We start from the raw sequence: 25,302 nt of genomic DNA on the forward strand, positions 1-25,302 counted from the left end.
AAATGTACTTAAGTATTCAAGAGTAAATGCTTTTAAAAATACTTAAGTACAAGTACAAGTAAAAGTACATTTTTTATTTTTCACATCAATGAATTTCACATCACATCAATTACATTTTTTATATGGCTTTTTAAAATCACAAGTCAAATTAGTGCAGCATTGGTTCAAAACGAGTAATCTAAATTAATATATTTATAGCCTCGGTGTGCATCAAAAATAACCAAATAACCACAAAATATTAAATTTAAATATATTGTCTTGAACAAACTAAAATATGTCTAAAACCTCAGCAATGCCAATGCAACAAAATAACTCCTCATCTAAGCAGCAGCAGTGATGTTAGGTTTTTAATGTAGTTAGTGGGTGTCAGGATCCAGGAGTGGTTATTTGAATGGGTCCAGCCCAGGGACATTTCTATGAGTCCTAACAGAATAAAAACGTTTCCCCATTCAAGGCGCATGCATTGTTTTCAAGACAAAAAACAAAGCATGTCACTCTTTGCCTTTCAAGAATATTCAAGGCAAAAAGTACCATATGTCACTGCTAAATACTAGTGCTAGCCTAAACTCCAGTGAGATTTATAGTTTTAAACTCTCTAAAGCAGGGTGTTCAACTGATTGTGAACCAGGGACCACCACCCTGATTAAGAATCAACCTGGGGACCACTGTTGTGTTGGGTGAGATTAGAGCTAAGATTAGTGCTTTGCTAACACTTGCTACTGTATGCATGCATTCCATGATACATCCCACTGTTTCTCAATCAGTGGTCCATGGACTACACAGACACATGCAATTATATGGCCACATTTCCTAATAATGATGACTCCATCAGGCAATCCGGTACACTTCCCCTTCTTGAGATTCTAACTCCCTTTTCTGTGGGATTTCTAAATGTAAGAGTAATAAGTATCAAATAAATCTAATACTCATGTAAAGAAGGCCTACAGCTCCTCAGAATATGTACTTAAGTACAGTACTCAAGTACATTTACTCTGTTACTGTCCACCTCTGATAATGGGTAAGGCACCGCCGATAATATGGCCCCATATCTTCACTGTTCATTCATCAACAGCTACTGACTGATATTAGCTAAGGCAGCCAGGTGAACACACAGAGCAGAACAAACATCTCAGCAGACATTTGGAACTGGAAGCTCAGAAGCAAAGGGTCGTTCACATTGTAAATCCAGTTTAATATAAAGTAGGCCTATGTTATGTGACATTCAAGAGTAACCAATTAATTGGGTTGTAGCCTAAATTTTTATTGGGTGTGGGGGGCGGTTAGCCTGGTAGTCGCAGAATTCACATTTCATTGAATTCGGCTAACCGGCTGTAATCAAATTAAATGTGAATTCCAGACCGGGATGGTCTACCAGGCTAGGGGATGGTAAGGCACCTGTATACTGGATGGGGGGCCGCTGGCCCAAACATGTTGAGAACCACTGGTCTAGGATGATATTTGAATGTTACCTTTATTTAAATATGTATATTTTAAAGCTTGTTTCACTGCTATGTATATTGACTTTTGAAGTAGGCCATCGTAGAAAGTGGCGGTATAATTACTTTTTGGTCCCAAAAACAAAACAAATACTACACCTACCACCCGAGACTTACAAAGTGCTACTATATTTGTTGTTGGAAAATGTATTATCCATCATGTATTTACATGATGTTTTGTCTCTCACTGTAAATTCATGCCTCTCCATTTCTTCTTTCTTTGATTTCCTCATCTCTCTGAACAGTTTTCCACTCTCAAGGTCATGAACATGAACACCACAACATCCAATAACACCGTGGAGTGTGTTCTAGATACCAGTGTGACAGCGGTTGTCTTCCCCTGTCTATATAGTGTCCTCTTTCTAGTGGCACTGGTACTGAACAGTCTGGCTGCATGGATCTTTTACAACATACCCACTACCTCCACATTTGTGGTCTATCTAAAGAATGTGGTGAGTGAAGGGATTTGTGTTAGAAATGTATTTGTCAGTGCATAGAAAAAACTGAACTAATTGATGAATAATAATGATCCTTCGCCAATAGGTGGTGGCTGACATGCTCATGACTCTGACCATCCCTGTGAAGGTGCTGTATGATGTTGATTTGGGCTCCTTGCGCCTGCGTGTCTTCTACTGTCGATACTCTGGCGTTCTGTTCTACCTCTCCATGTACATCAGCATACTTTTTCTGGGCCTCATCAGTCTTGACCGCTACCTGAAGATAGTCTGGCCATTTGGGAGATATGCTGTGCAGAAGGTCAGGGTTGGTCAGGTGCTGAGTGCAACTGTTTGGTGGTGATGTCATGTCTAGCACTAACAATCGTCATCCTGGCTGACCAGCCACCACAGCTCTCTGGAGGCAAACTGAAGTGCATCGACCTGTGGAGTGAGGTTGGTCTGCGCTGGTATAAGGCAGCCGACTACATTTTTCAGGTAATACATTAACTTTGCAATGTAACTGTCTAAGATGGAATATAGTATATCACAACAGTTAAATTTAGTCGTGACCAACCCATTGTGGTATTTAATATCCCCATTACTAGGCCAGAACGGCCGAGGTGAGGGATTATGTTTTCGTCCCCTTGAGTCTGTTCACGAGTCTGTCCGTGAGACTGTCAGTGAGGCTGTCTGTCTGTCTGTCTGTCTGTCTGTCTGTCTGTGCGCAGCTTATCTTGGACACTGCCGGACCGATCAGCATGAAACTTTGCACGCACACTCCCCGTGGGACAAACATTTAAAATCAACCTCATGGTGGCATTATAACAGGCCGCTTCAAGTGAATACTTTCTCCTGATGTATTGTGTCCAGGTGGTGTTCTGGGGCACACTGGTTCTGATGCTGTTCTGCTACACCTTCATCACCAGGAAGGTGTATGAGTCATACACAGCCTCCAGGAGCAGCTCTGAAGTGACCTGTCGCAGAACCAAAGCAAAGGTCTTCGTTGTGGTAGCAGTGTTTTTCATCTGCTTTGCCCCCTTCCACTTTGTCCGTATTCCCCGCACACTGGCCCTTGTCGGAAACACAGCAAGCCACTGCAGAGCACAGAACACCATCTACATCGCCTTTGAGACCTCCAAGTGGCTGTCGACCACAAATCCATGTCTGGATCCACTTATATACATAATCCTGTGCAAAACGTTTCGCAGATATCTGACAACCACATTCAGCCGCAAACCCATCTCATAAGACACGGCAGACACTGATGTTCAACGCAGTCACAATGTGTGACAGGAAAGGCTGTTAAACTTAACCTTGTGTCAGCAGGCTTTCATTACTGTTCAGTGTTCTGATCTGGCCGAATAGACCGCCTACCATATCTGGCAATTTGCATATGCATACACACATACATGCATGTACACAGGCCGTTTTCATATCTGCAATAGACCGGATGTGTAACCTGCAAATCACATTGATCCGTATTTGCATTGCTTCAGAGGTTCATATTATGGCTCATGTCACACAATACTGAGCTACATCAGTGTGATCTGACGTAGTTACTGCTACATGTGTGTAATGCGGTGTGTGAACTTGGATTAATTTGTTTCACGCTTTGCTAGACCTTAAAGGATCTACACCATGAATTTAAAAAAAATATTTGATATTTAATATCATATGGTGTATGTCCCTCAAACCTGTTTCAAAAGGTTTGAGCCTAAATCATCACTCAGATATACTCATCCCAAGTCAATTGTCTCTGGCTTATACAGCACTTTCAGCTGCAATACCAAAACGTCCTCTTGGGCAGGGGGGGGGCTACTGAGCAATTCTGTTTTTTATTAAAAAAAATATTAAAAAGAATTATTAAAAAAAAAAGAAAAAAAAGGAAAAATTCTGCATAAAAAGAAGCATCTAAGAAAAATACAAAATCGAAAAAAAAAACACTTTGAACATTTTTGAACAATTCCACCAAGTGTTTGAGGTGCCTGTTTCACCCACTTCCGGGGGGCGGAGCCAAAATCCGATCCCGAAGTATTTGTTCGTAGACCCCCACTTAGGGGGGGTAGAAAAAGTTTCGGAGCGATTCGGGCACTTTTCATTTAACATTGGGTTTGCCATCATTAATGTTTGTGACATCAGAAACATTGCCATTCTGAGATCGCCTGTTCAGACACGCCCATTCTGGAAATCCATGAAATGAGAAGGAATGACGGAATTAAAAAAAACAAACTTTTTTTTGGGTACAAGAGACACTGGGGACCCCACAAAATACAAAAAAACCAAGAAAAAAGTGATTTTCATGGTGTAGACCCTTTAAACCGATTTAAAGGTGACTTTTATTTTACTGACCTATGCATTTGGACAAGCTTTTTTTAAATGTAGAGTTTAAGGTAAATTAGTCATGAAAGGTTTGTTTGCATTTGTATTGTTTGTAAACTTTAGAGCAAGCAGGGCTTGTATGTTGAGTTATGGTGGAGTGAGAACAATTAAAAGACACTTTATTTACAATCGTTAATCTTTTAGACTAGCCAATTTCCCACTGCCCATTTGTCTCCTTATTTAGTTGTTATGCCAATTCATTCTGCCCACCAAGTGCTGGATTCCTGAACGGCCCTGCCGGACCCAGGCCCAGGGGCCCTCTAGAAAATTGGGCCAACTGAGACCAGGCCCAGAGCAATAAGGGCCCCCGAAGGCTCATTCAAGATTGTCATAGGAGCCCCCCATTCCCAGATTGTTTCTATCCTTTCTGGTTGCCCACAGCTCATGGACCTGTATACTTTAGAACAGGAGTGGACTAACCTTTGGGGGTATGAGATCTTGTTTAAGACTGGTAAGAACTACATACATTTGGTTTCAAGGCTCTGTTTCAATTTATTCATTCCCTGTAAGCATGGCAATATTTATAATAATTAAGTGAAAACATTGAAAAATGTTTACAATTGGACCTTTAAGATTTTGAAGGAGATAACAGATTGAGATTTTTTTTTCTTCATATATGTACTTAAAAAAGGGCATTGAAATATCTGTCCCCCATGCATATCTAATGGATAAAAGGATCAAATTAAGAACTGTAATTGTGGTGGGTTGGGGGACATTATGAAACAGGTGCATGTGAAATAGATGCATTTTGTTATGTAAAAACAAAACTCACAAACAAACAATACACAATAATAATTGTGATCCTTTGGGTAGCTCAGAACCAGTTGTATTTGATGTGTATGATTATTTCAATTTGACTGTTAAAATGTGCTAAATGATTTGCAAAACATAATGTAAATTTTTTCAGACCTAAATAGCCCTAGTGTGTTTGTGATTTACATGCCATTTTAACAGCTTAAAACGTGCGCCAATAGGCCTTGCGTTAGCTCGCGTATTTTAATAGCTTGGGCAGTTTCGCTAGACGAGATTGAAATCTCGAGATTTCAATCTTGTCCAGCGAGACTTTTTTTTTTTTTTAAACCCACACCATAACATCATAGAAAAGGTAAGAAAACCGTGGTCCAAAATTCCCCTTTAACCACTAAGCGCTGTTTTATACTTTGGCTATTAATGGCCAATACAAGCTCACATCACGTTTGAATGTGACGTGTGAGCTTGTTGGTATACTGACTTTTTTTTGAAAATGTTAGAACATTTTGAAACATTTTGAACAATTGAAAAACACATATGGGTGAAAGTGGTTGCAGGATGCAGGAAATCGAGTCTCTGAAACTCAATTGTCCCAGACACGAATCTTACCCGACGCCACCCTGCCAAAACCTCCTAGCTCCCCTATAGGCTACTACCAAATGAAAAAAATGCTAGAACTGACTTGAAAGATACATTTACTCATGTTAAAACTACACAATTTTATTGTAGTCATGCCATTAGCTCACAAGGCGTTCCGAGCTTGCAGATTGGCCATTTTAGTGGCCAACTATCCCTCCAGGCCATGCGATTTTTTTGTCCTTGAGGGGCTTTGCCTTTGGTTTCTGCATTGCTGTACTGTCATTTTATTTCCCCCTCCTGACATGTGTGGTGTTCGCAAGAAAAAAGGGAACTGGCGTACTCAATTCAAGTCTTCTGAGTATGATGGCTGCTGACCAAAAAGTAACAATAGCAAATGAAGTCATCAGCACTCACAAATAAATAATCAACCATTCTTGAGAATTGGGACAAATATACACACACACACACACACACACACACACACACACACACACACACACACACACACACACACACACACACACACACACACACACACACACACACACAAAAGTGGATGCAGGATGTTGACACTCATATTCGTGAGATCAACATGATACATTTCATTCTCATCCACCACAACCAGACTTGTTCTCACGTACTTAGCTGCAGCTAGTACTGTATGTCTAATTACAGTACTATATCTTTAGTAGTTTGAACACCAGAAAAGAGGAACTGGGGGGGGGGGGCAGGGAGGACTCTAGATATGAATCCTTCACTGCTCATCCATCCAGGGCCGGCGCGCCCATTAGGCAGAGTAACCTAGGGCGCCACTAGGGGGGGGGCGCCCAAAAAAAATAAAAAAAAATATATATATATATATATATATATATATATATATATATATATATATATATTATTTTTATTTTTTTTCCCCAGGCTCCAGGTGGCGCTGTGGCAGAAAACGGTGGCACGGTGCTGTCAGACATAGGATAAGCTCCTGTCCTCTGTATTACTTTCTGTTTAAAGAGACTGAGGTGCTCTTATTATGGGCGCCAGGAAAAATATTGCCTAGGTCGCCAAATTGCCCAGCACCGGCCCTGCATCCATCAACAGCCACTGAGATTGATGCAACTAGCTGAGACACAGGTGAACACCCGTCACCCACAGAGCACAACAAACATCTCAGCAGACAGTTGGATCAGGAAGCTCAGAAGACTTGCAGACTCATTGGGATCGTGACAACACAGCCACACAATAGCTCCAGAGACCACACATTGTAAATCTAGTTTAATATAAAACCTGTTATTTGGCATTCAAGCTGATTGAATATCGGCTATTGGGTATTTAAATAATACTGTTAACGTTAGGTATTTTAGGCCATCTAGAAGGGTGTTAATGTTGTTATCTAGGACTGCACGATATTCATGCGATAAGCAATAACATTGTTGAATATTGCAATTACAATATACATTGTGTTGGAATGTGACATGATGTGAGCTTGTTGATATACTGTATTTTTTGAAAATGTTAGAAAATTGTGAAACATTTTTGAACAATTAAATAAAAACATTATAAGGGTGAAAGTGGTTTAAAACAATCATCAGGATGCAGGAAATTAAGTCTCAGAAACTACATTTTCCCAGACCCATATCTTACCCCACGCCACCAGCCAAAACCTCCTGACTCCCCTATACTACCACATGGAAAAGTTGCTAGAACTGACTTGAAAGTTACATTTACTCTGCCATTTATTGTATTCATGCCTTTCAGATTTGCGCTTTGATATCAAATCTCCGCTTGCCATGCAAGCAGTTTCTGGGTTTACTTGTTATTAAAGGAGAACTGTGCAAGGCGCAGTACCTCTCAGGCCTCCTCCATAAACATACTCTGTCACGGAACCTGTGGTCCACAGACTTGGACCTCCTCTCTATCCCCAAAACAAGCAAGCGAAGCCTGGGGGGCAGAGCCTTCAGTGTGGCAGCCCCCACCCTGTGGAACTCTCTCCCAATCGAGATTCGCCATGCCCCAACACTGGACTCTTTTAACGCTGCGTTGAAAAGACAAAGGCAAATAGTTGTTCGTTGTTGTTTGTTTGTTAGTTGTTCATTGTGTGTGCTGTAAGGCGTCCTTGGGTTCATGAAAGACGCTATATACATTCAAGCTATTATTATTATTATTATTATTATTATTATTAATCATAACTTATTAGCAATGTAGTCAATTGAAGAAAATGTTCAAGAATTGAAGGCGGAGTTTGTAGATCGACTATTTGAGCGGCCAACTATCCCTCCGGGGCCATGTGATGTAGTCTTTTTTGTCCTTGAGGGCCTTTGCCTTTGGTTTCTGCATTGCTGTACTGTCATTTTATTTGCTCCTGACATGTCTGGTGTTTACAATAAAAAAGGAACTGGCGTGCTCAATTCAAGTCTTCAGAGTATGATATGATGGCTGCTGACCCAAAAGAAACAATTGCAAAAGAAGTCATCAGCACTCAAAAATAATTAGTCACCCATATTTATTTTTAATGCTTTTAACAAACATTTTAAAAGAAAAATGTTGTGAATCATTGTCTGAGACCAGGGTGTTTTCTGGCAGAGTGCAAGTTTTGATGCAAAAAAAAAGGAAACCAGACCAAAACATTGTATAAATCATATGCAATTAATTTACTGTATTTAAATTATTTAAGAATACATTTTCAGACAATATTTTTGTGTGTTAATAAGTTATCATTTGAAATGTTTTGGTAGGACATGATATGTCCCAATTCTCAAGAATGGGTGTATATAACACTTATAAGACACAGCAGCAGAAGGAAGTCCTATAGACCTTCCTCAGCTTTTCTGAAACATGTGGGTGTGAAGTTTGGTTTTAGGCCATGGCTGCAAGTTCCGTTGGTTGGTTAAAGTTTTAATTAGTCATAATACTTCAGAAGGTCGACTAGATCTACAGTTGAGAAAAGAGTCCATGTCTTCACTGTTCATTCATCAACAGCCACTGAGACTGAAGAGCTACGTACTGTAGCTAAGGCAGCCAGGTGAACACCCTCAGAGCAGAACAAACATCTCAGCAGAAATTTGGAACTGGAAGCTCAGAAGCAAAGGGTCTTCACATTGTACGTCCAGTTTAATATAAAGTAGGTATATTTTATTTGACATTCAAGAGTAACCAATTCATTGGGTTGTAGCCAAAATTTTTATTGGGTGTGGGGGATGGTTAACCTGGTAGTCGCGGAATTCACATTTCATTTGATTTCAGCAAACCTGCTGTAATGAAATTAAATGTCAATTCCGCGACCGGGCTGGTCTTGGCTAGGGGATGGTAAAGGAACCTGTATAGTGGATGGGGGGCCGCTGCCTCAAACATGTTGAGAACCACTGGTCTAGGATGATATTTGAATGTTACTGTTATTTAAAAATGTATATTTTAAAGCTTGTTTCACTGCTATGTATATTGATTTTTAAAGTAGGCCATCGTAGAAGGTGGCAATATAATTCCATTTACATGATGTTTTGTCTCTCACTGTAAATTCATGTCTCTCCATTTCTTCTTTCTTTGATTTCCTCATCTCAAGGTCATGAACATGAATGCCACAACATCCAATAACACCGTGGAGTGTGTTCTAGATACCAGTGTGACAGCGGTGGTCTTCCCCTGTTTATATAGTGTCCTCTTTCTAGTGGCACTGGTACTGAACAGTCTGGCTGCATGGATCTTTTACAACATACCCACTACCTCCACATTTGTGGTCTATCTAAAGAATGTGGTGAGTGAAGGCATTTGTTTTGGAAATGTATTTGTCAGTGCAAAATAGAAAAAACTGAACTTATTGATGAATAATAATGATCCTTCACCAATAGGTGGTGGCTGACATTCTCATGACTCTGACCATCCCTGTGAAGGTGCTGAATGATATTGATTTGGGCTCCTTGCGCCTGCATGTCTTCTACTGTCGATACTCTGCCCCTCTGTTCTACGTCTCCATGTACATCGGCATACTTTTTCTGGCACTCATCAGTCTGGACCGCTACCTGAAGATAGTCTGGCCATTTGGGAGATATGCTGTGCAGAAGGTCAGGGTTGGTAAGGTGCTGAGTGCAGCTGTTTGGGTGGTGATGTTATCTCTAGCGCTGCCAATCGTCATCATGGCTGACCAGCCACCGCAGCTCTCTGGAGACAAACTGAAGTGCATCGACCTGTGGAGTGAGGTTGGTCTGCGTTTGTATAAGGCAGCCCACTACATTTTTCAGGTAATACATTAACTTTGCACTGTAACTGTCTAAATGAAACTGTTGTGATATATTATATTCCATGTTAGTCATGACCAAGCCAATGTAGTATTTATCCCCACTAGGCCAGAACGGCCGAAGTTGAGGGATTCCCCATAAGTCTGTTTACGAGTCTGTCCTTGAGACTGTCAGTGAGGCTGTTTGTCTGTCTGTACGCAGCCAATTTCTTGGGCACTGCTGGACCGATCAGCTAGAAACTTTGCATGCGCAGTCCGCGTAGGCCAAACATTTCAAATGAACCTCATGGTGGCACTATAACAGGCCACTGAATGCTTTGTTCTGCTTTCTACTGATGTATTGTGTCCAGGTGGTGTTCTGGGGCACACTGGTTCTGATGCTGTTCTGCTACACCTTCATCAGCAAGAAGGTGTATGAGTCATACACAGCCTCCAGGAGCAGCTCTGAAGTGACCAGTCGCAGAACCAAAGCAAAGGTCTTCGTTGTGGTAGCAGTGTTTTTCATCTGCTTTGCCCCCTTTCACTTTGTCCGTATTCCCCGCACACTGGCCAATATTGGAAAGATAGCAAGCCACTGCAGAGCACAGAACAGCATCTACATCGCCTATGAGACCGCCAAGTGGCTGTCGACCACAAACCCATGTCTGGATCCACTCATCTACATCTTCCTGTGCAAGACGTTTCGCAGATATCTGACAACCACACTCAGCCGCAAACCAAACTCACAAGTCACAACGGACACGGATGTTCAACGCAGTCACAATGTGTGACAGGAACTAGTGATGCTAATCTTGGGGAATATATTAATAATTTGACCGACAAAAAGGTTTCTTGACCAGTGTTAGAGGTCAACCTGTGCATTACTATTTGACCCGCCCCGACCCGCACTGTCAAAAAGTTAACATTTCTTGAGCCACCCTGGCCCGTCCCGGGGGTTACCTGCAGGTTACGGGTCGGCCCGCGCATCACTAACAGGAACGGCTGTTAAACTTGTGGGTGTGAAGTCTGGTTTTAGGGCATGGCTGCACCTCCATTTTATGCACGGCACATCCAAAAGTCTTCTGTTAACAGTCTTTTTAAAGGTTTAACTGGTCAACATTTTTAGGGCTTATCGATTAAGTCCCTGTAAAGGATATCCAATGATTTGTTTAAAAACACATTGTACATGCACCTTATGTCTTACCTCAGGTACCGGATAGATATACAGTACTATGTGTAAATATGTAGATTTTTTGTTTTTATTGATCTCTCCTTCTTCCTTTTCTCTTATGGAAATAACAAAAACAATGGAGCCGGCACAAAAACTAATTTCACCCACTGTTTTACACCTGTAAACCTGTGATGCGACAATAAAGTTGATTCCGATTCTGATGTTAAAAATAAATGGCTGAAAACATATACCATTAAGAAAAATCCATTTTCAGCAATCCATTGTTTGTTTTTTGAACCCAAATCCACCTAAATCCGCCCTGCATGACATAACAAAGTCTTTCCAGTGATTGTCATCACCAGTTTCACTGATGCCGGACCATTAGCCAAATTCTAAAACACGACACGCATCATGGGAGATCTACAGTAACCTAGTAGATTACATTTTCTTTTCTTCTCAGAGCCAGAGTAGAGGATGGTCTCCATAATTTACTCAATGATTTAACTGCATTTGGCTATCCTGGGTTCCTGTAGAAGTTTCATGACTGCAAATGCAGTCCTGGCAAGTGTTAATTTGGGACTGTGAATTCTTATATCAGTTAATGGCTAATTAACCATGAACTAGTTTCGGTTAACGGTTATGATGGTTGATCGTACAAACAATCAAAACATTGGAATATGGTATATGTTCCAGGGGCCACAAGAAAGTTCCCCAGGGGCCAGATGAATGAACCAGACAGAAACTGTAAAAATGTACAAAATGACATTTATAATGAAACAACCACCAACCACAACAGAATATTGCACTGAATATATTCTCAACGGTATAATGTCAATTAAATAACTTAAAATAATAAAAGAAAAGGCAACAGATTCAGATATTTGGAACAGTTTGTCCTACGGAGACAAATGTCACTGTCTGTCTGTCTGTCTGTCTGTCTGTCTGTCTGTCTGTGTCCTGCCGATAAACACCACTGTCTGTCAATTCCGCGACCGGGCTGGTCTTGGCTAGGGGATGGTAAAGGAACCTGTCTGTCTCCTATAGGTCATAGCAGTGGTGGCCATTTTATGGTGGCATAGATATAAAACCCATACGTTTTCCCCATAGAGATTTCCAAAAATATTCATATAAATTATGTTAAGCCTGGAACCAAGCCATCCAGGATCCTGGTGAATAATGACCATAACACATTTGATTCTGTGTCAAAGAATATTTTAATATTTAATTATAAGAGTTTTTGCGGTATGGTCATGATTCACCAGGGGGTTTAAAATAATTTATATAAATATTTTCTGAAATCTCTAATGCTGTGGCACCACACAATGGCCACCACTGCTATGCCCTATAGACACAACACTGTCTTTCCTATAGAGACAACACTGTCTGTATGTCTGTCCGTAATACAGAGACAAACATTACAGTGTTGTCTCTGTAGGACAGACAGACAGTGTTGTTTGTCCCTGTAGGACAGAGAGAGTGTTTAACTATGTAGTACAGTGTTGTTGTTTGTAAGCCAGACAGGCAGACAGACAGACATACTCGTTTGTCCCTCTAGGACAGACGGTTCCTAATGTCTTTAACCGTTTTATTATTGATATTTTTTTGGCAACAGCCATTTGTCACATCCTTCTTGAACACTGTTTTATCTCCATACAGACGTGTTTTCATAACCAATCACCAAACAATCAATCTGTATTCACCAGGTGGAAAAAAGGAAAGATGAAACGTTTACCGTAGTTTCACTTCACTGCTGATGACAGATGTCACATGACCAACGTGTCAAATGACCAGGGAATGAACAAACAAAACCCACACTGTGCTGGTAGAACAGAAACGAGTACACGAAACAATCTGAGTATACAAAACAATCCCATGTATGAACTGTCTGGTTTTTTTGTATTTGTTTTGCATGCAAGTATGTTTTTCTGTGGGACACTGTAGTCACGTGGTTGGACTGCATTTCCCACAAAGCACCAATGCTGCTGGCAGGAACTACTCGTAGCAACACATTTAACCACTTAAACCCTATATTTGTTGGCCGGATTCCCAAGGGCTCTACACTAAATATCTTCGCCGAAAAAAGCCGATCTAGAAGCTCACAACATACAGCGTTGCGACAGGTACTGAGCGTAGTGAGCTTGTATGATATCTTTGCTATTTTCGCCCAATGTTTGCCCCCAGAATAGGCATGCTAGGGTTTAAGAGGTTAACATTGTCTTGAGGCAGACGGATCAACGTAACTAGGATGTGGAAGGAGACTCTCACTCAGGTCTGACTTACAAACATACTACCCCCCCCCCCCCCCAACCTCCTCTCCCATCTTCTCTCCTTCCACTCCTCCTCACCCCTCTCGGGAAAAAGGAGGAATCTCTTCTCCAAATTTGGCACAGTGAGCAGAGTTTTTGGCTTCAAACAGCACCTAGAATGAGCGAGAGAGAAAGAGACAAACAGTCAGAAAGACGGATGAACGAGGTCATGATGACAATCTTGATATCGAGTTATTTCTAAAGAAAAAAAAATCACACCCTGTGTGAAGTGGGCGGTGTCTTCCTAGCTAACCACAATACTGAATGGATTTCAACCAATGATGTACAAAAAATAAATAACTATATAAATAACTATACATATATTTATTGAAACACTCTTTATGATGGACGAAACCATAACTTGAAAAAAACAAATGTATGTTTTTTTTCAAGTTATGGTTGCTTATATAGGGCTATGCACATGTGTCATGTGACACTGGCCAATCACAGTCCTGAATAGATTGTGATTGGCCAATCACAGCGCAGGATAATTGTACTAATTTCCAAACCTCACTTTTAGGGCCGGTTTCACTGCCCAAGATATTTGTACATTTTTCCAAATCTCACTTATAGGGGCGGTTTCACCGCCAAAAAATAAAGTAATTTGATTTGGTCATATTGCCCAACCCTAAAACACACACACACACACGCACGCGCACGCGCACACACACACACACACACGCGCACACGCACACGCACACACACACACACACACACACACACACGCACACACACACCCCTACCTCGTTGTGTACGTAGCTTTCACAGCAGTAGCACCACACAGAGAGGTCTGCAAAGCTGAGGACTATGGGATGTTCAGCCACCGTGCCATGCATGACCATGTGCTCGTTGACATAGCGACCGCAGAACACCTACAGTAACACACACGGTAGGCAATTACATTTCAGTCCATTAACCACTTAAACCCTGTATTCTTAGTAGACTTGACCGGAACGGGCTCTGTACTAGGTCCGCTTTTTTTTTTTTTACCTCTACACACCAACTGCTAATCCTTATCTTCAAAGTGACTAACGCGACATCAATCTGGAAACTTTTCTTTATCATATTCAAAAGGTCTTAAAAGTCCTTAAATTGTCATGTGGGGAACCCCCCTCCTGGGGGTCCTGACCATAGAGGTATAATATAACTAGAGGGCGGATTGCCCCGCCCCCAGCTATCATTTCAATGAATATGCTCAGTGGCGTTTTGAAGCACCCGGAAACCTGCCGGAAGTAGAATTATTGGTTCGATTTTGACCCCCCATAGAGTTATGAGCATGCGCACTAGTGTCCTTTTTGCGTTCTACGGCAGCCCGTGTGTCAAGGATTGAACGCGAGATATTTATTAAATACACTCGAGATGCATATGTATATGTAAATGCATATGTGTTTATGTATAATATGTTTACATATTTATATGTATAAATATAAATATCTCTCAGTATGTTTTGCGCGTGCATGTATTTCTCCCCGCCTGCAGTTCCAGCTTTGGCCACTGGGGTGGCAGCTTCAATGTTTCTCAGCATCTCTGGGGGCTTGGTCCTGACCCACAGGTTGAGAACCACTGCGGTAGGGCAGGGCAAGTAGAGATTCAGATGGGCTAAGTAGAAAGAGAGGAGAAGTACTTGCCATGCAGGGCAAGGAGGCAAAAACCTTAACGTTGGACCCTGGCAGATGAGACAGACAGACAGACAGACAGACAGGTGTTTACCTGGTAGCAGATGAGACAGATCCAGTTCTCGGTCTCAGAGCCACAGTCCTGACACGGCAGGAAGATGTCAATACCTGCAGGTGGGAGGGGCTTAACAACATCCAGGTGAGGACACCAGGAGAGTGGTTCTACCACATGCATACTCATGGTACTCTAGAGAGAGAGAGAGAGACGGAGGGAGAGATGGAGAGAAAGACAGACTTAAAAATGTTGCACTTAACTCATTCACTGCCTAGAACGACTAAAACGACTTTTGTCCTTTAAGCCTCCACTGCCAAGAACGACTAAAACGACTTTTTTTTTTTTTTCTTATTTATTTATTTAATTTTTAACCTAAAGACCAAGGAGATATGATTTGTTGAAGATCTAGACTCCAATCCACTTCCTTGTTAACTTAAAACTTAAACATTTTGTATCTTGGCTCCTGAGTACTTTTTTTTTCTATGAAAAATCTCTGGCAGTTTGTCAAACGCAAAAATAAAAATGTTCTGGCAGTGAATGAGTTAATAAACACTTTTTACTTAACAGCAAAAAATGAAGCAAAATTGTAGGAAAGGTAAAAAAAATCCCTCCAAAACAACAACCATTACATTTACGCAACCCTAGGTTTGGGGAAACAGTGCAGTAAATGTATTGTTAGTACCCCGTCCAGGACTTGACCACAGACCAGCTCCAGGGCAGTTTGAGGTTTGGACCAACCACACGCTCCCTCTGACCCCTGCTCTTCAGCAACTTCTGCCTCGCATCCACCGACAACAGCTTGGTCGCCAGGGTCAACAGGTTGCAAGGTTGTCGTGGCAACAGTCTAGGAAGGGGAGAGGGAGAGTCAGACAAATGATGGGTGATTAAAGGCCGTTTCAGAGGGGGGACTATCGACGTGGGCGTTCTCGCTTGGATCAGCGGGGATCGCGTCGCAATCATTGTTGTTTTGTCCTCCTGCGCGTAGCGTGGAAAAACTCCCCTTCAACTTCTCCGTGCGTCCCAAATAATCGCCCGCCTCTCATTGAAAATTAATTACTAAGGCGCGTCACTCGCACCCCGTCTGGAACGGCATTAAACACATGTTGTGATTTCACTTGGAACTAAACCAGACACCGATGAGAGACGCTGCTCTGCAGTACTTCGAAGAGAATTGAACCACTTACAACCCTACATACTTAATTTACCGGAGGCCCCTAGAGCTCTATACTAGCCCCCCTCCGGTTTTCGCTCGACACTAAATATCTTCGCAGAAAATAGCCAATAACCAATAACTTTGTAGGTCTACAAGGAGGAGGTCTACAAGGTCACCTTGTACTTCTCTGCATTCACACAGCAGATGGATGCTCAGAAGGCTCAGATGAACCAATGGGGGGGAAGCAATTAGGGGTGTCTTGCTCAGAGACACTTCGAATGGATGGTCCAACCGGCGACCTTTCCGATTACTAGACGGCCTCTCTACCCCCTCAGCTACAGCCACCTCTAAATGTTAAAAGATGCGCATCTGTTTACTTTTGGTAAACAATTAAAAACCAGTGTGGTGGAAGCACTGTGTTCACGGCCCACAAAGCTGAGTTTATGGAGTGGATGGTAGTGTTAATTTAACGTGTGCAAATGGAACCAAATGAGTTCCATATGTGTACCCTCAATGTACCTGTAACTACTTCTCCAAAGTGAGTGAACATAGGACAATTCTCATTCTACTACTCTGCCACCAAAACATTGTTGCAAACAAATGTGAAATATTTTGATGTTGACCAGACAACAACCTGAGGCTGAGGTATGCTGGCTGTTGATTGGTTCTCTTCAGAGGTCACATCAACAGACTCTGCCTTCACTTCATCCTCCTTGGAGCTTCTACGAGGGGAAGGGCGAATCTTCTGTCTGGCTCCCCCCACCGGGATGGATGCAGGGCTCGGATTGGCTGAAGTACTCTGACTGATGTCAAGGCTGGCCAATCCCTGCGCAAGCTGATCGACCCCGTCCTACAACACAACAACATCATTAGACAGACGGAAAGACAGACAGATAGACACAACATAACAGTGACAGTCACAGAGACAGACAGGTGTTGGTTTGGGCTGCAGAAGGAGCGAGTGCATTCTCCGGCAGCGGCAGCAACAGCCGCGGCAGTGTTTCCTCTGGGGCGGCAGTGTCTCCTAATCCGCGGGACCGCCGCACAGGCCGGCTTCGCGGCGGCTCCGACCGGCATTGGACCGGCACATGTCCTCATAGAAAGCGATATAAACAAATGCAAAGTGTAAATTAATCTCCTGTATTTTTGCTTGACGAGCAGGGTCTCTCTCTCGCTCTCTCTCTCTCTCTACACAATGAGATCCTTATAAGAGCCTATACTCACCTTTACGCACGGTGGATTTACTTGGATTATCCAACATAATAGCCTGTGCGTTCATCCTATTCTTTATTATGGTGAAGAAATTGATGCTATTATTATTATTATAATAATTATTATTATCGTTTTGTCCTGGTTGGTGTACAGTTGGTTGCAATGGATACAGTAGCTCAGCTGATACTGTATGCATGTCGGGCAGAGCGCGCAACAGCGCAGAATGGCACAACATTCAAATCAGGCGCCCTCTTTCTGCTAATTCTCAACGAAAATCTGTGATTCTAATTTTCCTATGATCAGCAGAAGTGAGTGTCAATTCTTTGATCAAATATGTTTCTATTCAAAGGAAATCAAGGGCTAGAGGCTAAAGCTTATGGAGCCATCGTCAGTATATCGTGTCTAAGTGGTTCAGTGTGCCTGAAGAGTTTTCACCGCAACATAATTAATCCATTGCTCTGGAAATAAACTGATTACAATAATAAAACATATACCTATAATCAATAACATGTACCTATGTCTATCAAATATGGTTTTATTGAAAGGTAATCAAAGGCTAGATCGAGCTTAGAAAGCAAACATCGGGTCTGTGCTGTGGGCGCCTCAGTGCGGCTGCAGAGTGAGTCATTAATGAAATTGTGCCAGTTATTCAACACTCAACTCTTAGCAACAAAGTTGCTAAGAGTTGCTAATTTTCATACAATAGGCCTATTGATTACATTTCAATAATAAAAGTAAATAGAAAAACAAAATTTCTAGGTCCAATCTATTTTTGTAATAGAGAGGAATGGTCACATATACCCACCTATAAAAATTATTTTTGCCCAATGCTGACAGCTAGTCAGCAGGTGGTTTCATGAATAGACAACATTTCGGACCAATTAGAAAAATTAATATATACAGTAGACCACATTTCCCAACCCCACCTCAGGGTATAACACTGTGTAATTATAGTTATAAGAACTCATAAATATTCACATAACACCTTATAAAGCATTCTATAATGACTTATAAGGTCACGTATAAATGCATTGTGATATGCATATAACACTGTATAATTACAGTTATAAGCATTCATAAGTACTCACAATGCAATCATAATACATTATAAACCATTTTATAATGACACTTTCTATGCATCCCATGGTAATTCTCATCATTATAATCATGTTATAATGCTTTATAAACACCTTATAATGCATTGTAATCACTGTTAAAATGTATTATACTGCCATTATAAGTGGTAATGTGTTGCTTTAAAAGATTATTGAGACAATCATAATAATTGACCTTATAACTATAAGTCATTATAGAATGATGCATAAGATGCACCCCATGTCTATGATGCACTATACACATACTTATAATGTATTATAATCTGCTTATAAACACTTCATAATTATAGTTATAAGAACTAATTATGTTCATAATGTATTATAACAATAATCATAACACATTATGCATCATTCTATGATGAAGCAGAAAGAGAGCCTGATTTGAATGTTGTGCCATTCTGTTGCGCGACATACATACAGTATCAGCTGAGCTACTGTATCCATTGCAACCAACTGTACACCAACCAGGACAAAACGACGATAATAATAATAATAATAATAATAGCATCAATTTCTTCAACAAAGAATAGGATGAACGCACAGACTATTATGTTGCATAATCCAAGTAAATCCACCGTGCGTAAAGGTGAGTATAGGCTCTCATAAGGATCTCATTAGAGAGAGAGAGAGAGCGAGAGAGAGAGAGAGAGAGAGAGAGAGAGAGAAACCCTGCTCGTCAAGAAAAAATACAGGAGATTAATTTACACTTTGCATTTGTTTATATCGCTTTCTATGAGGACATTATACATCTGAATATGACGTGTGCCGGTCCAATGCCGGTCGGAGTCGCCGCGGAGCCAGCCCGTGCGGCGGTCCCGCGGATTAGGAGACACTGCCGCCCCAGAGTAAACACTGCCGCTGCGGCTGTTGTCGGCAGTTAGCGGCAACGCCGCGGCTACTGCCGCTGCCGGAGAATGCACTCGCTCTCCCTCTTGGACTGACCGGTTTTGACTTCCTGCCTTTCCCCTTAGAACCGCGCTTCCCATGATGCTTTGGGGTGGACAAGGAACGGATAGACTCTGGCACTAGAGAGAGAGAGAGAGAAACGGGAGGGAGAAAAGCGAGAGAGGGGGAGAAGATAACAAATAAATAGAAAGAGAGAGCAGGAAGAAGCTTGATGGAAATCTTTAAACTCATAAACGATACTGTTAAAAAAAACTAACACATTAAACACTTTTACAAAGTGTTAAATGTATATGAATGCTGTAACTATCATAATTTCTAAATGCCACTAGTTGCCAGTGTAGGCCAAAATGATTGATTTGGTCACATCTAGATTTACACACACAGTCCTCACAGTGTATCCGTAGCGATGACCAGTAGGGCGCGTGACAACGGATGACCTCGTTAATCGCCATGACAGCGTTCTGGTGAGGGGGAGGCAGAGGTGTCGCTAGAGGAGGAGGGACGTCACCTAGCAACACACTGGTACACATCGCCATGGAGTCAGAGATGGACTCCAAGTTATACCCCCCCTAGAGAGAGAGAGAGAGAGGGGTTGTGGGAGAGAGACACACACACACACACACACACACACACACACACACACACACACACACACACACACACACACACACACACACACACACACACACACACACACACGTTGTAAAAGTTTCATCTCTGTCATCAGTAGACTGACTCACTATCTTGCAGGTGTGTGTGTGTGTGTGTGTGTGTTTGCTTTCACACGCATACCTCCAGAATGACGAGGACCCTCCCTCCGGCCAATGACATGAGGAGGTGAGTCATGTGGGCGTATCCTTCAGGTGTAACCTGATACCCTCCCAGAGGGTCTCCCCTCGCTGCATCAAACCCAGCCGAGATTATGACTAGTCCTGGATCAAACTACAAACAGAGATTATGACTAGACCTGGATCAAACTACAAACAGAGATTATGACTAGACCTGGATCAAACTACAAACAGAGATTATGACTAGTCCTGGATCAAACTACAAACTGAGATTATGACTAGTCCTGGATCAAACTACAAACTGAGATTATGACTAGACCTGGATCAAACTACAAACAGAGATTATGACTAGACCTGGATCAAACTACAAACAGAGATTATGACTAGTCCTGGATCAAACTACAGAGATTATGACTAGACCTGGATCAAACTACAAACAGAGATTATGGCTAGACCTGGATCAAACTACAAACAGAGATTATGACTAGACCTGGATCAAACTACAAACAGGTCCTGGATCAAACTACAAACAGAGATTATGACTAGTCCTGGATCAAACTACAAACAGAGATTATGACTAGTCCTGGCTCAAATTACAAACAGAGATTATGACTAGACCTGGATCAAACTACAAACAGAGATTATGACGTGTTTTTGTTAAAGTATTTAGATTTGTTTTTGCTAGACCCTAACCCTTTAGACTGTTATTTTTTAATTTTATTTAGGCACATTGATTAGACCAGTGGTTCCCAAACCTTTTAGCTCAAGACCCAAAAGAGACCGGGACCCAAACAAGTGAAAATAGCAGATCTACAAGAACTCTGCTATTTTAATTACTTCTTAAACCTTTTTTTATTTATTCATGGAAAATTTTTCATTTTATTTATGAAATACTTTAGAAAAATGTTGGAATTGTTTTTAATTGATGAAAAGTTGTGATTTGTTTTTGTTCAACCTATATATAATATATATATATTTTTTAATGTAGGAAACGGAAAAAAGGAGATATTTACTCTGCGACCCAAACATGGGTCCGACCCACTGTTTGGGAAACAGTGGTTTAGACAGAATGAGGTTTGATGTTTACCTGGTATCCTAGTTTCTTTGAGGCACTACATTTTTATAAGACTATTTACCCTGTTGTTTGTCGACTAGAGTTCATGCTTACTCTTGACTCACACTTGTAATAGTCGCTCTGGATGAGAGCATCTGCTCAATACCAAAATAGTAAATTGTAATTTCAATGAAACAGGAAGTGTTTTTTTGTACCTCTCTGGCGATCGGCATGACAACAGCGTGAAAGGCGGCCAGGTAATCGGAGTCTCCCATTCGCCCTCCGCTTAACGGAATGTTGACATTAAACCCCGCCCCCTGGCGGACTCCCACCCTATCAGAGTCTGCGTCCTCAGAGGAGGGGAAGAATGTTCCGTGGTCATATCGATGGAGGGAGATGTAGAGAACACTGAAAAAGACAGATAGAGAAAAAGAGAGAGAGAGAGGAATGCATAAAGCATACATTATAAACATGTATTATTATACAATTTAGCCATTTATACGACACTCTTATCCAGAACGACTTACAAGTGTAAGATCAGAGTAAAAGGCATGAGCCTGCCTGGGAAAACCAAACGTCCCAGGTTCGATTACAGGCTTCAGCAATGTGTCAAAGTGTCCCTGAGCAAGACACTTACCCCTGAATGCTCCCGAGGATTATATATATAATTATATAGGAATATAAGGATTATTTATATATTATATAATATATATGATTATATATATATATCCCTTATATGATTATATGACTTGATTTAATCCCTTATATTATATATTATGATTGATCAATCAATTGATTGCTTATTTGGTCCCTGGCACAAAACACATGTGAATTTGGAGGTCCTTGGCCTGAAAATGTTTGAGAACCACTGTTCTACTGTACTCTACTTAGGGTCCTATAAGATTTGAAAGATTCCAGTTCCTTCCAAATGCAGACTTACAAATGGAACCATACATTTTGGTTCAATTTGTACTCTCTCAGAGTTATGGTGGTCTTTGAAATGAAAAAGTTTGAGAACCACTGGTATTGTATTTGTATAGCAGATGTGAAATCCACTTACCGGTTCCAAATGTGATGGAACCGATTCCGGTTCCTCAATGTTGGATCCGGTTCCTCCGGTTTCCGGACCCCAACCCTAACTCTACTGTCTGGTTGCTGCCTCACCTCTTGTCCTCCTCGAACATGTGCTGGGTTCCGTTGCCATGGTGGACGTCCCAGTCCAGGATGAGGACTCTGAGATGGGAGGTGAGGGACTGGGCATAGCGCGCAGCCAGGGCGGCCGTGTTGAAGAAACAAAAACCACAAGCTGTGTCTCTCTCAGCGTGATGTCCAGGAGGACGGACGATAGCTACACCGTTACACACCTGAAGAGACAGACAGTCAGAGGCAGACAGAGAGACAAATAAAGTCAGAGAGACTGACTGACAGACAAATAAAGTAGGATGGAACTGTCGTTTACCTTCTTAGCGATTATTCTATCGATTACCTTTTCGATTAATCGAATAATTGAGAAGCATGTCCACATTAATTATATATGAAAACATTTACGCTAAAACATTCGAATAGATTTTTGTAATCGACAACATCGATTAGCCTGATTAACTACTTAAGCCTATTTTACACTGTAAAGCCTATTATACTGCTCCTATTTTAAATGTCCACTGTTCCAACATTGTTGTGTAAAAATATCTGAAATAGCCGATCTACAAGCATACATATGTAGATCTGCTATTTTTGAAAATCTGTTTTATTCAAATCTATATATTTTTTTGCTGTTGCAGCCCAAATATTTTTTGTTAATTATGATTTGTTCTTCTTTTTTTCTTTTTCCACAAGTCATCCCACGGACTGGATCGGCCAACAGTTTGAGACCCCTGTCTCAAAATGACCCCACAACTCTTCAGCTAGAATGTGCTTGCTGTACAGTGTGTTTGGTTGTTTTGTTACCTTCCCAGTTAGAATGTGTTGGGCCGTGTTGAAGCAGCTCCCAGCAGCCAGTAGGGCACACTGGTAACTCTGGTTGTTGACAAAAATGGAGTTGAACTCCTGTCCCAGGCGATGCAAGTCTCGGGGCTTCATCTCCTCTGAAGACTTCATCAGAGAGATATGAGACAGCCTGTATACACACACAGAGCCAAACGTTTTTACCCACCCCCAACATTTTGCAATGAAATTATTTTACATTTACTAGTTCAGATTAATATATTTTTATCAAATTATTTTAAATGAGTTCAGATTGATATGATATTAATTTATTTTACGTCTACTAGTTTAGATGAATATCTATACAGAAGAATCACAACCATATACCACGAGTATAAAATATGTGTTAAAAAAAAAGTACTGGTCAATACAAATGTGTGCGCGTGTGTGAGCGCGTGCGTGCGCGTGTAATAATTACCCATGGCACAGGGCCAGTTCCTCCTCGGTTGCCAGACGGGATGGTATCCGTTGACAACGACCAACCAATCCTAGCTCTTCGTGCTTCGAGAAAATCCTAGAAATCCTCTGAGGCTGTTCAGGATGATCACTTGAGAGAGAGAGAGACACAGAGAAAGAAAGAAAGAAATAAAGAAAGAAAGAGTCACTAGACTGGAAAGTTTATATACAGTACCAAATGCTGTTTGACACACACACGCACACACACACACGCACGCACCTGTCCCACATATTAAGATGTTCCATCATCTTCGGGTCATAAACCAAACCGGTTGTCAGTCCAGCAGACTCGGCAGGGCTGACCTTTGCTCTGTGGTTCTTCTTCTTGTCCGTTTCCCTCAACACTTTACCTTCAGCCAGTGGGCCACCTTCTACAATAACATTACTATTATTATTACATTTTTTTACATGGTATTATGATTACTGTGTCAGTGTTTCTGTTTCCCAACCCAGGGCCCGGGTTCCGGGCCACCCTCGGGGGGCCACATGTCTGTTTGGAGGTAACCCAACATTTTAAACATGTTGCACTAAATCATAACTTGGATGAAAGATCCACTTTCATCATGGCGTCATCGCTATTCTGGGCATGTCATTATATTGTAATAAAATTGTCAAATTGTCAAACTCTTTTTCAAAAATGTTTTGTTGTTAATGTTTTACTAATAGTAATATAGTAATAAGTAATACAGTATTACTTATTACTATATTACTATTAGTAAAACATTAACAACATCTCTGTGTGTGTGTGTGTGTGTGTGTGTGTGTGTGTGTGTGTGTTTGTGTGTGTGTGTGTGTGTGTGTGTGTGTGTGTGTGTACTCTCAAGCTGGCCCCTTGACGCACGCTTGCATTCACATGTGGGGGGTCTCAAGCTTTTGTCAGATTTAAGAAGTGGGGCTCAAAGAAACAAAGGTTGGGAACCACTGTGGTGCTTTACATTATATTAGCCACCCTGGCCTCTACAATAACACAAACTATATTATTTACATGTCTTAGGTTACATTACATCACATGATGTGATTCTAGTGATTCTAAACCTTTTTCATTTCAAGGACCCCAGTTTGATATGCATTAGGACCTCGAACCCCCATTTGAGACCATTTTCTTTTCATCACTGGGACCCCAATTGACACAATAAAATACTCAGTGTTGGTTTAACTCTGACAGTTACAGACCCGTAAGGTTTCTAACTATCAATCATTTAGCTGGGGACCCTATGAAAGCCCCTCAAGAGCCAGTGGGGGACCCCTGGACCCCAGGTTAAGAACCAGTGCATGACATGGTGAGATGTCGGTTTTGTTACCAAGTACTTGAAGACAGGACCAGTAGGGGTACAGGGCTGATATGGTGTCAGAGATGGACTTCAGAGCACTGGGACAGACAGACAGACAGACAGACAGACAGACAGACAGACAGACATTAATGAGAAGAACAAAGGAAGATAACATACATGGATTAAAGCAAATAAAATCTCACAACTGATTTTTTTTTATAAAGCCAGGTCCTACTGTGAGATTTGAGAAACACTGTTTATAATAGACGATCTACAAGTGAAAATAGCCGATCTGCAAGCTCTAGACCTTGTAGATCTGCTATTTTCTTTGCTCAAAATGCTTCCATAGAAGACATGCTGGCTGAAATCAG

At 41.4% G+C, this 25,302-nt stretch overlaps 2 protein-coding genes and 1 pseudogene across 3 annotated transcripts in view; 2 read left to right on the plus strand and 1 right to left on the minus strand.

Moving 5' to 3' along the window:
* Positions 1–3,181, plus strand: part of LOC308096586 (P2Y purinoceptor 13-like) — a 52,672-nt pseudogene extending 49,491 nt beyond the window's left edge. Inside the window, exons 2-4 of the transcript XR_013935132.1 lie at positions 1,742–1,948; positions 2,040–2,428; positions 2,804–3,181. The product of XR_013935132.1 is annotated as a P2Y purinoceptor 13-like (transcript). The remainder of the gene's footprint in view (positions 1–1,741; positions 1,949–2,039; positions 2,429–2,803) is intronic.
* A 5,443-nt stretch (positions 3,182–8,624) lies between these two features.
* LOC308096300 (P2Y purinoceptor 13-like) lies at positions 8,625–11,178 on the plus strand. Its single transcript, XM_080443688.1, has 4 exons — positions 8,625–8,756; positions 9,195–9,386; positions 9,481–9,870; positions 10,217–11,178. The coding sequence occupies exons 2-4, from the start codon at positions 9,198–9,200 to the stop codon at positions 10,634–10,636; spliced, it is 999 nt and encodes a 332-aa protein (XP_080299814.1). The 5' UTR covers positions 8,625–8,756; positions 9,195–9,197; the 3' UTR covers positions 10,637–11,178.
* Positions 11,179–11,769: 591 nt separating this feature from the next.
* Positions 11,770–25,302, minus strand: part of hdac6 (histone deacetylase 6) — a 24,161-nt gene continuing 10,628 nt past the window's right edge. Inside the window, exons 16-29 of the mRNA XM_080443674.1 lie at positions 24,962–25,029; positions 23,881–24,031; positions 23,623–23,751; positions 23,169–23,337; positions 22,386–22,585; positions 21,437–21,629; positions 20,172–20,321; positions 19,771–19,948; positions 19,416–19,498; positions 16,781–16,996; positions 15,676–15,837; positions 15,033–15,185; positions 14,066–14,194; positions 11,770–13,435 (exon numbers count right to left, since the gene is read on the minus strand). Of these exons, the coding sequence (XP_080299800.1) occupies positions 13,358–13,435; positions 14,066–14,194; positions 15,033–15,185; positions 15,676–15,837; positions 16,781–16,996; positions 19,416–19,498; positions 19,771–19,948; positions 20,172–20,321; positions 21,437–21,629; positions 22,386–22,585; positions 23,169–23,337; positions 23,623–23,751; positions 23,881–24,031; positions 24,962–25,029 (2,059 nt within the window). The 3' untranslated portion in view covers positions 11,770–13,357. The remainder of the gene's footprint in view (positions 13,436–14,065; positions 14,195–15,032; positions 15,186–15,675; positions 15,838–16,780; positions 16,997–19,415; positions 19,499–19,770; positions 19,949–20,171; positions 20,322–21,436; positions 21,630–22,385; positions 22,586–23,168; positions 23,338–23,622; positions 23,752–23,880; positions 24,032–24,961; positions 25,030–25,302) is intronic.

The sequence above is a fragment of the Gymnoscopelus braueri genome, assembly GCF_963280865.1.
Source record: "Gymnoscopelus braueri genome assembly, chromosome: 12".
Taxonomy (NCBI): domain Eukaryota; kingdom Metazoa; phylum Chordata; class Actinopteri; order Myctophiformes; family Myctophidae; genus Gymnoscopelus; species Gymnoscopelus braueri.